General features: G+C 34.5%; 1 protein-coding gene across 1 annotated transcript in view; it reads right to left on the reverse strand.

Moving 5' to 3' along the window:
- The window catches only part of LOC130230636 (plexin-B1-like), a 40,669-nt gene extending 26,584 nt beyond the window's left edge, over window positions 1-14,085 (reverse strand). The window contains exons 1-7 of the mRNA XM_056459766.1: window positions 14,067-14,085; window positions 11,160-11,377; window positions 8,360-8,538; window positions 8,214-8,280; window positions 5,388-5,534; window positions 1,860-2,025; window positions 1,662-1,765 (exon numbers count right to left, since the gene is read on the reverse strand). Coding sequence (XP_056315741.1) covers window positions 1,662-1,765; window positions 1,860-2,025; window positions 5,388-5,534; window positions 8,214-8,280; window positions 8,360-8,538; window positions 11,160-11,372 — 876 coding nt within the window. The 5' untranslated portion in view covers window positions 11,373-11,377; window positions 14,067-14,085. The remainder of the gene's footprint in view (window positions 1-1,661; window positions 1,766-1,859; window positions 2,026-5,387; window positions 5,535-8,213; window positions 8,281-8,359; window positions 8,539-11,159; window positions 11,378-14,066) is intronic.
- Window positions 14,086-14,531: the final 446 nt, after the last annotated feature.

Genomic DNA, 14,531 nt, shown 5'->3' on the forward strand with positions numbered 1-14,531 from the left:
GCTATGGTAAATGCCCCGCACCTTCAAACACATTTTCTGTGACTCTTTCAGTTCAAAAAATTGTAAGAACCATTTTGTTTGCCAACGTCTTCCATATCAGATCAATGTACGCCTTTACTATAAATACCATACTTGCGTTTTCTGCTGCTGACGCTAATGATGTCTAATGATGAATTGATATGTTGTATAACCTATAGTAAATGTGCACCCTGACCTGAGAGAGAAGATATGGGCAAACAGAGTGGTATTTAAAAAATGTTGGCACACAAAAATGTTTTTTGGATTTTTGTATGATTACACTTGAACCCCTGAAGTGGCATGGAATGCTTTGACATTGTTTTTGGTTCCTTTTCTGGACATTAAACATTTGGAACTATTGCAGTCTTTGGAAGATGAGAGAGTGCTAGGATTTCATCAAAAATATTTTAATTTGTGTTCTGAAGATAAACGAAAATCTCATTGAAAGAACATGAAAGTGAACAACTAATAACAGAATTTTCAATTTTAGGGTAACTTACCCCTTAAAGCATAGGTCTCAAACTCAGTTCCTGAAGGGCCGCAGCTCTGCACAGTTTTGCGGCAACCCTAATCCAACACAGCTGATCCAACTAATCAAGGTGTTCAAGGCTACCAGACACGACTAGATCAGCTGTGTTTGATTAGGGTTGGAGCAAAACTGTGGAGAGCTGCGGCCCTCCAGGAATTGAGTTTGAGACCTATGCTTTAAAGGGACATTTTACAAGCCTCCTAACAGTTGACTTGCACTATTTTTTAATCCCTTCAGCTCATTTCTCAGCCCTCTGAAAGTAGCCCATCGTCATGCACTGCATAACATAATTCCACCTGGTGCAGATATGGTACAGCAGCAGAGTTTTTTGACTGTTACGCCAAAATAAAAATATAGCAATATGACTAGCAATTTTGACTTGCAATATTGGCCTAGAAAACAGTAAGAAAAATAGTAGAAAATAGTTGTCATCATTTATTATACAATGTAACCACAGAGGACTTGAGCTTTAAATAGAAAAATCATCAAAACTTTTTTTTTGTAACAAAAAGCTAATGGTCAAATCTGATTCAATTCATTATGCTAAGCTAAGCTAAAAGTGACCCTGCCAGAACAAGAAATCAGCTGAATGGATTCAAAAATGGTTCAAGTCAACTGTTAAACTCTAAGAGATTTGTAAAATGAGCCCTTTTCAAAAGAAAGGTGGGGTGTTCCTTTAAGTTTATTTGCATACTTAAGCTGCAGTCATACTGGACTTTTCTCCCCATAGACCTCCATACATAAGCACGCGAATGCGGCAGATCGGAAACGCAAGTTTCGCAGTTTGCTGCATTGCAAAGTTCAAGCTTGGTGAACTCTGACCTGCGAAATCGCATCACTTGACTGCATGAGACCAATCGAGGATCAAAACATGACCTCTCTGGACAGAAATTTAAAATATAGAGCAATCGCTCACTTTTTTATATGTCTAAATATCTTATTTAATCCCACCCCCTTTCGTAGCACCGTAGTACAGAATTTCGCAAGCTCAAACTCTAGTCTGACTGCAGGTTCATTTGTATGTAACAATATACATTGTAAACAGTGCTTTGTAAAGAAAAAAACTTGGCGTCAATATTGAATAGCACAGTGCGTTTCAAAGATTGTGTTGTACCTTATAATGCTGGAGCGTGTTGAGACGTTTCCAGTTGCCCTGAACCACAGATGTTAGATCTTCATCTGACAGGATTAGATGACCAGCTACACCAGAGCGCCATTCTGAAAAAATTGAAAAGAAACGATGAATAAAAGAATAAAAGCAGGATATAGCTAATATGCGAGAGCAAGAGCAGACATGAATGGTTGTTCTCACCCAGGTCTACAGAGTCGGTATGTGGTCGATGAGAGAATGAGGTGCCCTTGTACACCTGGTCTAGAATCTTCTCCTTCACTTGGGTTATAGTGTCACAATCTAAAACTTTAGCAGCAACCGGCTGAGCCTCATTCATGCCTATTCCCTGCATCAGAACGTTCACCGTCTAAAGAGAGAAAGAATAAAAAAGAATAAAGTGAAAGAGTACTTTTTTTATACAAGCAAAAACAAATTTGTGAGTGCTCTGTTTATTGGCAAATCCAACTTGACTTCGGATGACACAGGATTTCGATTAAGTGCAAAATTTTAATTTTTAATCAATCTACTCTTTGTTAAATAAAACCAAAAACCATAGAATCACCAAAAGGCGACACTCTAGTGCAATTTGGGACACTAGATAGAGCGGCGGCCATTTTGGAATGAAAATTCCAATAGAACAACAGCATATTATAAGTCTGTAAAATAAACTATTAAAAGTGCTGATGATTGTGATAGTAAGTATTGTATTGGCATCTTTCAGGTTGTATCTCAGCTTTAATGCACAATTTAAATAAATAAATAAAAAACAAAGCAGCTGCTTGCCATCGCGACAGTAATAAGATCCAATAGATAGCCGATCGCTTTCACTCCAAAATTTCAGAATCTGGGGCTCTTGCTGGGCGCTGCTGTTGCAATGGAACGTTCTATTGAGTATCACCTCTTGGTCATTCTAAGCACTTTGGTAAAACCAAAGACTATAGAAGACACAAGACATGTCACTTGTACAGTTTTGAAAAGTGTAATGGTCAATATGGTGAATGGAGCCCCAGCTTTTAGTAGAGGAGCCAATCAGTATAGTTTTGAAAAGTGTAATGGTCAATATGGTAAATGAAACCCCGCCTTTTAGGTGGAGTCAATCATCAATCTCTTTACACTGGCAATTCTCCAGGGGGAGGGACTTGGACCAAACGTGTGTTTTTAGTTTCTGCAGATTTTGTGTGATTCGATCATTTAGAAATAAAACTAAAGAGACTGTTGTTGTTTAATTTATTTGGTGAATCCAAATATGAAATTTAATCGTGAGCTTGGCAAACAGTTTTGGAAAATTTAAATTGAATTCAAACAGAATTCCAGAGCCTACTGCCTGAGAAGCATTTCAAAGATGGACGCCAAGTGAAATGACCTGCCTTAAAGGGACTTTAGTAAAACACAATGGGGTATATGCGGAAAGACTTTTAATTTGTCAGTATCCTGGGTCAAGCACTTCCGATGAACTGTATCCTATTACAAAATCTGCGTGTTTAAGGTCTGTTTTCTTTAAAAACCAGCGATCCCCACTGCCTGAGTGAGATTGTACAAGAAGCATTGCATTAAATTACATTTTTCCCCGCCATGTGTTTAAAATATGAACATTTATTTTACCCCAGTATATTCAATGGAGCTTCAATGGTGCATGTTAACGGCTTTTCAACTTGTTTTACGCTTGAGCAACTAATTGAATGCCAACGTTTATTTAACTGATTATATTTTAATTACATTACAACATCGATTCTGTAAAAGGACCCGTATAAAATGGAAAAAAAGTCACAATAACCGTTCACTGGAAGTTTATCAATTCAATTCACATTTACCTTATCAGTATAGGAAGAAACACTAGCTCTATAATTGAGTCATTATTCAAATAAAGTTAAATGCATATTTAGAAGTGTTACAATGTTTTTTAAAGGATCTAAATGCAAACAGACAAATCTGAGATCAATCCTAATTAAGAAATGACACTAGAATAGCTGACATATTTACTTTTCCTATTGGCTGTTGTTTCTTTCAGATTCAGAGAAAAGTGAGAACAATGTTAAATCTATAATAATGGAATTTTGGTTACTTGTACATTACTATTATATTAAAGCCTACAATTAAAAACAAAACCCAAACTATTTCTATTTATACTACCCATTTTTACATAAAATATAAAATTATATAAAAAATATAAAAATTAATGCAAATATGTCAACAGCACATAAGGCATGAGGGTTTTTCATTAATATTTAAATGTAATCATAAATATTCACTTAAAGTCAGAATTATTACCCCGCCCCCTTTGATTTTTTTTTTTAAATATTTCCCAAATGATGTTAAACAGAGCAAGGACATTTTCACAGTATGTCTGATAATATTTTTTCTTCTATAGAAAGTCTTATTTGTTTTATTTTCGGCGAGAATAAAAGCAGTTTTGAATTTTTTTAACACCATTTTAAGGTCAAAATTATTAGCCCCTTAAAGCTATATTTTTTTCTAAAGTCTACAGAACAAACCATCATTATACAATAACTTGCCTAATTACCCTAACCTGCCTAGTTAACCTAATTAATCTAGTTAAGCCTGTAAATGTCACTTTAAGCTGTACAAAAGTGTCTTGAAATATAAGTAGTAAAATATTTTTTACTGTCATCATGGCAAAGATAAAAGAAATCAGTTATTAGAAATGAGTTATTAAAACTATTATGTTTAGAAATGTGTTGAAAAAATCTTATCTCCGTTAAACAGAAATTAGGGAAACATAACAGGGGGGTTAATAATTATGACTTCAACTGTATTTTCACCTTATTTTAAATTTAAATATACACATTTACACTTTGGATTTCATAGCTTGTTTTCATGGCAGATTTAATAAAACATAAATAAAATATAACAACAATAAGACATCACTAAAGAATAAGCAAAATATAGTGATTGTTCATTCATTCATTCATTTTCTTTTCGGCTTAGTCCCTTCATTAATCAGGGGTCGCCACAGCGGAATGAACCACCAACTTATCCAGCATATCTTTTATGCAGTAGATGCCCTTCCAAATGCAACCCATCGCTGGGAAACACCCATACACTCTCATTCACACTCATACATTACAGACAATTTTGCTTGACCAATTCACCTATACCGTGTGTCTTTGGACTTGTAGGGGAAACCGGAGCACCTGGAGGAAATCCACGCGAACACAGGGAGAACATGCAAACTCCACACAGAAATGTGACCCAGCCGAGGCTCAAACCAGTGACATTCTTGCTGTGAGGTGACAGTGCTACCCACTCCACCACCATTATAGTGATTGTATAGACCAATATACTGAAAACTATACTATAGAGAGCTACAGAACTAAGCAGCTTTGGACACTGAATAACATAAGCCTAGGGTAAACACTAATAAATTGATTACATGAGATGAGATTATAATTTTTAGGCAAAAACCTCAGGGCTGAGGACTTGTTCTTTAAAACATCACGAAGTTTGTTCATGAATCAAATAGTCATTCTTTTTCTATTCTATGCACACATTTTCAGTATGAACATGTCCACACTTTATTAATTAGCTTATAATATTACTTTACTTGTGTAATCACATTGAAACAAGGATACATAGCATTTTGGCATTAAGTGCCACAAAGATTGAGTTTTGTTTTGTTTTTAACAGTGGTTTGTTGGTATACTCTGTTACCTAGTTAGACTAATGCACAAAAACTGTATAACAAAAAGATTTGCTTAAAAAAAGGCTAACCAGAGTGCGGTACTCCAGATCCTCTCTCAGCAAGCGGTTATCATTTAAGGTGTATTTGGCTTTGCCAGTCACTGCATCCACAGGTCCTTTATCCACCTGGTGTTTAATGGCTCTGAAGAGCATGTACAGAGGCTCACCAGCTGAATGCTGAACACAGAGAGCAGAAATACAATCACAATAAGACATGGCATTTGCACAACACGTCACAAATCTATTCAGTTAAAAAAGCCAAAATCAGTAATGACAAAAGGACATTCTTGGTTTTCAGTCAAGTCTGTACTATATAATGTAATGTGTATTCATATAGTGCATTTATTGTGTATGGCTATACACCCAAATCGCTTTACAATCATGGGTGGAGGGGTCTCTCCAGCATCCACTTGGATGATCAGGGTAGATGCAGGAATCCTAAAGATAATTTTAATACCCTTTTAAGACTTTTTAAAGAGCTTCTCAGAAAATTTGAAGACCTCATCGCAACTTCAAGTTCTAATCATAATCAAACCTTTAACTCATTAAACAGTTGTTAATAAACAGTTGTAGTTAAATAAATAAATGGAGCCCAACCATGCAACAGAATTCAAATAAGCTCAGAAGAAACAAACCTTGAAAGAATAAACTACGTGGTTGTTTTCAGCGACAGGTTTTAGCCATTGTTTAAACTCCTCTTTCTCCAACCATGAGTACGCAAACTTACATTTTTCCACTTTGGCGTCAGTTTCGCTAGATGTGGAGAGTATCACATCACCTTCCCACTTTGTCGCAAATTACGTGATATCACCCGGAAGAGCACGCCGTTGTTAACATTAAGACATTTTTTTTCTGGACAATACTTGAACAAAAATTAAGACCTTGTAAAAACGCAATTAAGACTTTTTAAATACCTTTTAAGGGCCTTAATTTTCTCATAAATGATTTATCAACTTTAAACACTTTTTAAGACCCCGCTCATACACCCTGATGATGCAACGGCAGCCACAGGACAACAGCTCTAGTGCATCACCACACACCAGCTATAGACGGAGAGACAATTCTGTGGATGGGGATGATTGAGAGGCCATGATGGGTAAGGGCCAATTGAGGGAATTTAGCCAGGACACTCTTTAGGAGAAGTGCCATGGGATTTTTAATGACCAGTCAGGAGTCAGGATCTCGATTAAACATCTCATCCAATAGACACTATTGCACTATTGTAATATGTAGCACTATTTTATTTAAAATTTTTAGCCACAATATTGTGCACTCTACTTGAGTTGAGGTGAGTTTCCGGAGATTACTTATAGTTGAAGTTATTAGCCCTCATGTGATATTTAAATTCTTTTTAAAATATTTCCCAATTGTTGCTAAATGGAGAGAGATTTTCTTCAACACATTTTTAAAACATAATAGTTTTAATAACTAAATTCTAATAACTAGGGGAGTGCGGGGCACAACGTAACGTGGGATAAAATGTAACATTGAGTTTTAAGGTATTTGCTCAGGGCTAACCATGGCATGCTTCCGAGGTTTTCACCAGTATCAGCAGACGTCTTCCTGCCAATTATCAAAAAAGTTTGGTGAAATTTGGATGAGAAACACAGGAGAAAACTTTTTTTCAGCATTAAAAGTATTTTTTATTATACTCAATATTTTTTGTATTTAAAAAAAATCTGTGAAAGTATGTACGTAAAATCTTTTATTGTTGTGATCATCATCTTTTAGGCTAAAAGATGGAACCATTTTGAAAGGTGTAAAAAAACACAGTGACTGCTAGTCAGTTTTGAGGAAAACATGACACAGCGGGGTGAGTTGAGAACTTTAAATAAAAATGTTTTAAAATAGACACTACATTTTAATAGAAAAAATCTATTTTATTGCTAATAATGCAAATAAATGCTTTGTATAAAAATGAATAATAATGCAAATAAATCCAAATGTGTTTATCCCATAGATAAATAAAAAAACATACTGTGCTATGTACAATAAAAAAAATTTGTTAAGTACTGAGGAAATATTCCTTTAAAGTAAACTGAATTTAAACTAATTGTGTGAAATCTGACTTTTTAAACTCGTTACAACTAACCCTCTGTCTGTTACAACTTGCCCCACAGGTGGGGTAAATGGTAAATAGTAATTTTTACTCCTGGCACTTTTGTCAATACTGCACATAAACCACAGGTCCGGCGATCATACTTTCAATGCTCATTTGTAGGAAAGGTTTGCGTGTTGTTGATGAAAAAATTATTTGTCTTACTCCATTACTTTGTTCATTATTTGGCCAAAATCAAAATGTGTTACTTTGTGCTCCGCCCTCCCCAAATTTATTCCGTCTTTGCCATGTTGACAGACAGGGCATAACATTTTCTATTTAAATTCACTTATTTTGCAAGATACTAGTATTTAACTTGAAATTTAAAGACTTAACTAGATTATTATGTTAACTAGGCAAGTCATTGGACACTGGTTTGTTCCGTAGGTATAAAAAAAAGTCTTAAGGGGTTAATAATATTGAATTTAAAAATTTTTATTCCAGCCAAACTTAAAAAAAATAATAATAATAAAAAAAACCAAATCAATAAAAATACTCTCCTCCTCAGAAAAAAACATTTTAGGAAAACGTCTAATTGTGAAACGTCCTCGCTCTGTTAAAAATCACTTGGAAAATATTTAAATAAAAATTTCACAGGAGAGCTAATATAATTTTGACATCAACTGTACAATCTTGGACCACAGTTTTACATACATGCTTATTACTTTTAAACCCCATCCACAGATCATCTCATTTTATTTTTGTTAAACCCACCCAGACATTACGAATAATACAATCTTAGCCATTTTCATACGTACCCTTAAGAAGCCATATAGGCAGATGGATATCCAGTTAGTCAGGAGCTTTTCCACTACCGTCTCAGTTCTGAGAAGAGAATTATAGCCTCAATCATAGTGATTGTAAAAGAACAGTGAATATTAATAAACTGTTGCATTACTCTTACCTCCGGAGCATAAGTTTAGGGTTCTTGGCGATGTACTGCTCCACCAGATCATTCAGCAATGTTTTGAGGATGTCAGTGAAGTACTCCAGCTTACTGTGAAGAGCCACAGTGAGCAAAGAAGCCACATATCCTCTGTCTCTGGGTGAAAATGTCCTCTGGCTCTCAAGAGTGTGAATAAACTACAAGAGAGAATGGATATCAAAAGGTGAAATAAGATCTCATTAAATGAGGTTAGAGAATTGTTTTAAGGATAAAGTAAATAAACTATAATAAAAAGGTGCAAACGTAACATGCAACAAGGAAACACAGATTATGTGTTATTCGGAGTGCTAAAAAATTGTTTTAAAAGAAAGACATTTCTTTCAATCTTCCTTTTTTTGTTTAACCCTTTATCTGATGCTAAAAGTTCATACAGTAAAGTCATAAAATTCAAAAGTTTTATAATAACCTCCAGCGTTTTCCCCAGTAATATTTCAATGAGTAAAAGGTTAACATGTTACCCTCAGGGAAACGATTTTGATGAGTAAATCAAATAGGTATAAGAACTACTTTGTGCTGACTGCTGCTAAATTATCGAGCAGGGATGTTTACTTGAGTTTGACAATAATTTAATCAGTGGTGTAAAGTAACAAATTACAAATACTCAAATTACTGTAATTAAGTAGTTTTTCTCAGAAATTGTAATAAACGAAGTAGTTTTAAAAATGTGTACTTTTACTTTCCCTTGATTAGATTTTTACAGCTGTATTGGTACTTTTACTCCACTAATTTCCTTCAACCTGCAGTCACTACATTATTTTTTCTTGTCTAGAATAATCAGTCCTGTGGTTCCTGTCTAATCAAATTGCACATAGAAGGTAAATCGCATCATAATGAACTACCTCAAGACATGCAGCAAACTGTTTGGAAGCATTAAAAGTGTCCAAGAAGATGTCTAAAATCTTTACACGCATTGACCCAGAGACTGTTTAGATGCACGTCACTGATGAGAAGGTTTACTGTAAGATTGATGGTGTACCCCAACATCGAGGGGACGTTGGATTTTGTTTGGAAATAAAATCAGGTTGACATCAGAACTCAACGTCAGGCCGACGTCAGTGGTAAACATCCAACCTAAAATCAACCAACCATCAACATCTAATGATGTTACAGCTTGACGTTGTGTGGACATTACCACTATGACATCTATCAAAGGTTGGATTATGGTTGCCATACCTGATGAATAAATGTCACTATTTGATGTCAACATGACGTTGGTTTAAGATGTTGGCTCGACGTTGGATTTTGGTCACTTTCCAACACAACCTAAAATCAACCAAATATCAACATCATTTGACGTCGTTATTGGACATCAAAATAACGTTGTCCATTTTGGTCACCTGACATCACGACCTAAATCTAACCTAATATTAACGTCTTATGATGTTGTGTGCCTGCTAGGCAATAACTAAATGCACTACAGAATGCTACGTTTACACACATCCACAAATTACATGTTAACGCATCAGCTTTTTACAGCATAATAATCATTACTCACTACTCTTGAGTACTTTTGAAAGGTCTACTTTTTACTCATACTTTGAGTAATATTTACAACAGATACTTTTACTCTACTTGCACTACATTTTTAGGCAAGTAAATGGTACCTTTACTTAAGTATGATTTTTCAGTACTCTTTCCACCACTGAATTTAATATAAGGTGTATATATATATATATATATATATATATACACACAGTTGAAGTCAGAATTATTAGCCTCCTTTGAATTTTTTTCTTTTTTGAATATTTCCCTAATGATGTTTAACAGAGCAAGGAAATGTTCACAGTATGTCTGATAATATTTTTTCTTCTGGAGAAAGTCTTTTTGTTTTATTTTGGCTAGAATAAAAGCAGTTTTTAATTTTTGTGAACCATTTTAAGGTCAAAATTATCAGCCCCTTTAAACTATATTTCTTTCGATTAACTACAGAACAAACCATTGCTAAACAATAATTTGCCTATATACCCTAACCTGCCTAGTTAACCCAATTAACCTAGTTAAGCCTTTAAATGTCACTTAAGATGTATAGAAGTGTCTTTAAAACTATCTAGTAAAATATTGTTTACTGTGATCATGGCAAAGATGAAAATAAGTCAGTTATTAGAAATTAGTTATTAAAACTATTATGTTTAGAAATGTGTTGAAAAAAAATCTGCTCTCCGCTAAACAGAAATTGGGGAAAAAATAAACAGGGGGGCTAATAATTATGACTTCAACTGTGTGTGTGTGTGTGTATATATATATATACACAGCCAAGTGGTTAGTGCACCAACATATAGTGCCCCAAAAATGTTTTTTTTTTTCCATCTAAACTTTCAAAATGTCTAAATTGTTTGTAAATTCAGTTATTTTGTCATTGTGTGTGTACAGAGTATGGGAAAATATTCATTAATAACATGTCTTTACTATAGGGATGCATAATGTAGGCTTGTTTTAGGGTTGTCTACTAATATTATAGTAAGTACATGTAATGCTGTTTTTATGATGATTATGATCATTTTGTTTAAATGATTTGTAGATTCTTTAATGTGTACAGCAACTACCGCTTCTAGCTACTACAGCTACTACAAATTCACCTCAGTGTTTAAATTCACTCCTTTAGGTGGACTCTATTAGCGGACTAATATAAGGAATAGTGAATAAGTATATGGGGCGATTTTAGATACAGCTCAAAATCTCTGTTAGGAATAATGTAATAGGTAATTTTAGGAGAAAATGGATCAAAAATGACAAAAGAAGAAAGTATTACTTCAGGTACCTTTGTGAGGAAGAGTTTGCTGTTTAGGAGATTAGATAACTGAATGAGTCCCTGCTCCACCGTGGCCCGCCGACACTCCTGCACATCCAGGTCTCTGCGAAGCGGAGACTCTCGGTGTCCGGGGAAAAAGATACGCTCTGCATACATGCGGTACTCCAAGAAAGGGATCCCTGATCCCACAAGATCACTCGTCACATCCATCATTTCAGTCATCAGGTCTGAGAAAGTTTAAGAGTCAGATGTGCAATTATTACAAGTCTGCTTTACACTGGAGAAACTAAGAGAACTAGAGCCATCTTTACACCCTAAAGTGGGTCTGTGTCTGCTCAAAATTCAGTGTTAAAAAAATTTGGACTGCATTTCTTAACTCCTAATGTCACTAGTTAAAACACTTAATGCATTTTTTTCAACACATCCCATAATCAAAATATGAAGTGTAAGACCAATTTACTTAAAAACAATCGAAATAAAACATTTTTCAATACTAAATCATCTTTATTTTTTGAAGTATGCCATAAAACATTTCAGATTCTCATTTAACATGTTTTCTTGTTTTTTTTTTTTTACATTAAAACTAAAATCAAGTGTAGAAGTGCAAGAGGATTAAAGTTAGATTTTTTGTATACTAACAATACTGCGAGTGTAAGCCATTATTTAAATCATTGTTTGAATGATCTTAACAGTCATTATTTACACCAGTCAAATATGGTCAACCAGACATTAGGTAGAGCAGGCAGTTAAAGGCTTAAGCGGTTTGTGTAAATACAAATTTTTGGTAGGTGCCGATACCCAAGTGGTTAGTGTGCCAACATATAGTGCACCAGGGGGTCCCAAGTTCGAATCCTGACCTGTGGACCTTTCCCAATCCTGCCCCCCCTTTCCCTCTCTCCCACTTTATTTTCTGTCCTCCTAATGTCCTATCAAATACTGGTAAAAATGCCCCCCACTTTCTTTTTTATTATTTGAATTTACACCTTTTCATGTTTGGTTTCTGTGCAGTCATTGCTGTTTAAATACACTTTGTTTTTCACGAATAGATTATATTTATTGCATCATTTTTTTATTTAGCACTATGAAAAAAAAAACTGAAGCAGGTGCATGTTTGGTCTTTTGAATAATGGAATACACTATTGTAACCTATTGTTTCTATTATTATAACAACAAAATGATAGTTCCTTTAAGGAAATACCAGAAATCCGATTATTTGTTGTCGTATCGCACCACACACTGAAAAAAATGCAGAGTTCCACACTATTCCTTCATGTTGTCCCAACACAAATCAATTTAGCTAAACTTAATAATTTTTATCAAATTTAAGTTGTTGACCATAAAACAATTAAGTTTGATATTTGGCTTGGAACATTTTTACATGAAAGCTTTTGGAAATGGTGAAATCTGGATTTGTCATTTAAGTGTGTGATTAATGTTCTTTGTTTGTGTTTATTAAGAGGCTAAATTAGTTAGTATCGTCAGTAGTACTCTTTCAGTTTTTAAAGACATACCTTAGTCAAAATGATTTAATTACTAAGTTTACAGTAATATCACTACAATATTGTAGACTGAAAATCGTCCACTTCCACACAGCTCAGCTGTAAATGCTGCTCTCCAAATCACTGTCTATCTCCCCTGCGTCTGTGTTGCTGCTGTGAAAATCAGCGTGTGCACATAATGAAACTCCCCTTTTTCATGCAAAGCCTTCCCTCTTTCGCCACTCAACACTCCCACCTAAACAAAGCTGGACTCACCCACTTTCCTGACTTTTTTCAAACTAGACGTGTGAAAACGCCCTGCTGAGACAGGGGGGTTTCATGGCCCTTTAAGAAATGTGTTGTTTTTAACTCATGTAATATAAGTAAGTTTGAACAAGCAGCAAAAATCATTTTTTGAGTGCATTCAGTGTAGACAGAATCACTACTTTTAATATATTCTATAGTCTCTAGTCATGCTGAACTGATTATATCCAGTGCAAATACACTGTAAGATTAGGAAAAAAGATTCCAGAACATATGAAAAAAACACTTTTAAGTTCAGATGTTTTTTAATGTAAATTACCAACATCAAATGCAAAGCTTGTATAACGTGCACTCAAAATCTATTTTGTTCAAACTACTAACACGGTCATAACCAATTTTCACTTTTTTGTGAAATATACAGTTGAAGTCAGAATTATTAGCCCCCTGAATTATTAGCCCGTTTATTTTTTTCCCCAGTGTCTGTTTAACTGAGCGAAGAGTTTTTCAACACATTTCTAATCATAATAGTTTTAAAACCTCATTTATAATAACTTATTTATTTTTATCTTTGTCATGATGACAGTAAATAATATTTTACTGAATAGTTTTCAAGACACTTCTATACAGCTTAAAGTGACATTTAAAGGCTTAACTAGGTTAATTAGGTTAACTAGGCAGGTTAGGGTAATTAGGCAAGTTATTGTACAATGATTGTTTGTTCTGTAGACTATCGGGGAAAAAATATATAGCTTAAAGGGGCTAATCATTTTGACCTTAAAATTAGTTAAAAAAATTAAAAACTGCTTTTACTCTTGCCGAAATAAATACAAATAAGACTTTCTCCAAAGGAAAAAATATTATCAGACGCACTGTGAAAATTTCCTTGCTCTGTTAAACATCATTTGGGAAATATTCAAAAAAGAAAAAAATTATATATATAGACTAATAATTCTGACTTCAACTGTGTGTGTCCTAATAGTGTTTATAGCAGAGTGGGACACATATACGACTGTCAACATCTTAAAAAATGTGTTATGGTGTTTTGTGACTCTTTAATTGTGTTATGTTCAATCGATTTTGTGGAACTCAGCACTTTTACACTGTAATAAAACTTTATTTAGTTTGTAATCCTTTTAAATCATTAGAAGTCTGATCTTAAATATACACAAATTACCTGTAAACTCTTTTTTGCAGCGGTCATCTCACACTGGTCTCTAGATTCTCCAGCTGAATCTGAACTTTTTTATAATCTCTCAGAGCCTGTTTACTTTTTCTCCTGGGTGGAACAGAAATGAGAGAACATGAAAGCAAATGTACATCTTTTATCTAGAAATTCTGATTAAATAACTGCACTTTTCACATTTTTGAAAAATACCACATTCTCTATAGAGTACTATTTCACAGCACTGTCTAAGCATATCATCTCAAATTACAACGATATATACGGACCTGTATATGAACACTATGATGAGTACAATAAGAGCGACCAGAGAAGCAACTGCTCCAACCCCCAATCTGTGCCACCAGAGGAAAGATGGAGTGACTGAGAGAATCATACTGCACTTGTCCCAGCGAAAAGTTCAGGTTTCCCAAATGGACCTGGAAACAGACAGACACACATCACATTACCAGTTTGTGC

Source organism: Danio aesculapii, chromosome 6 (assembly GCF_903798145.1).
Source record: "Danio aesculapii chromosome 6, fDanAes4.1, whole genome shotgun sequence".
Lineage (NCBI taxonomy): Eukaryota > Metazoa > Chordata > Actinopteri > Cypriniformes > Danionidae > Danio > Danio aesculapii.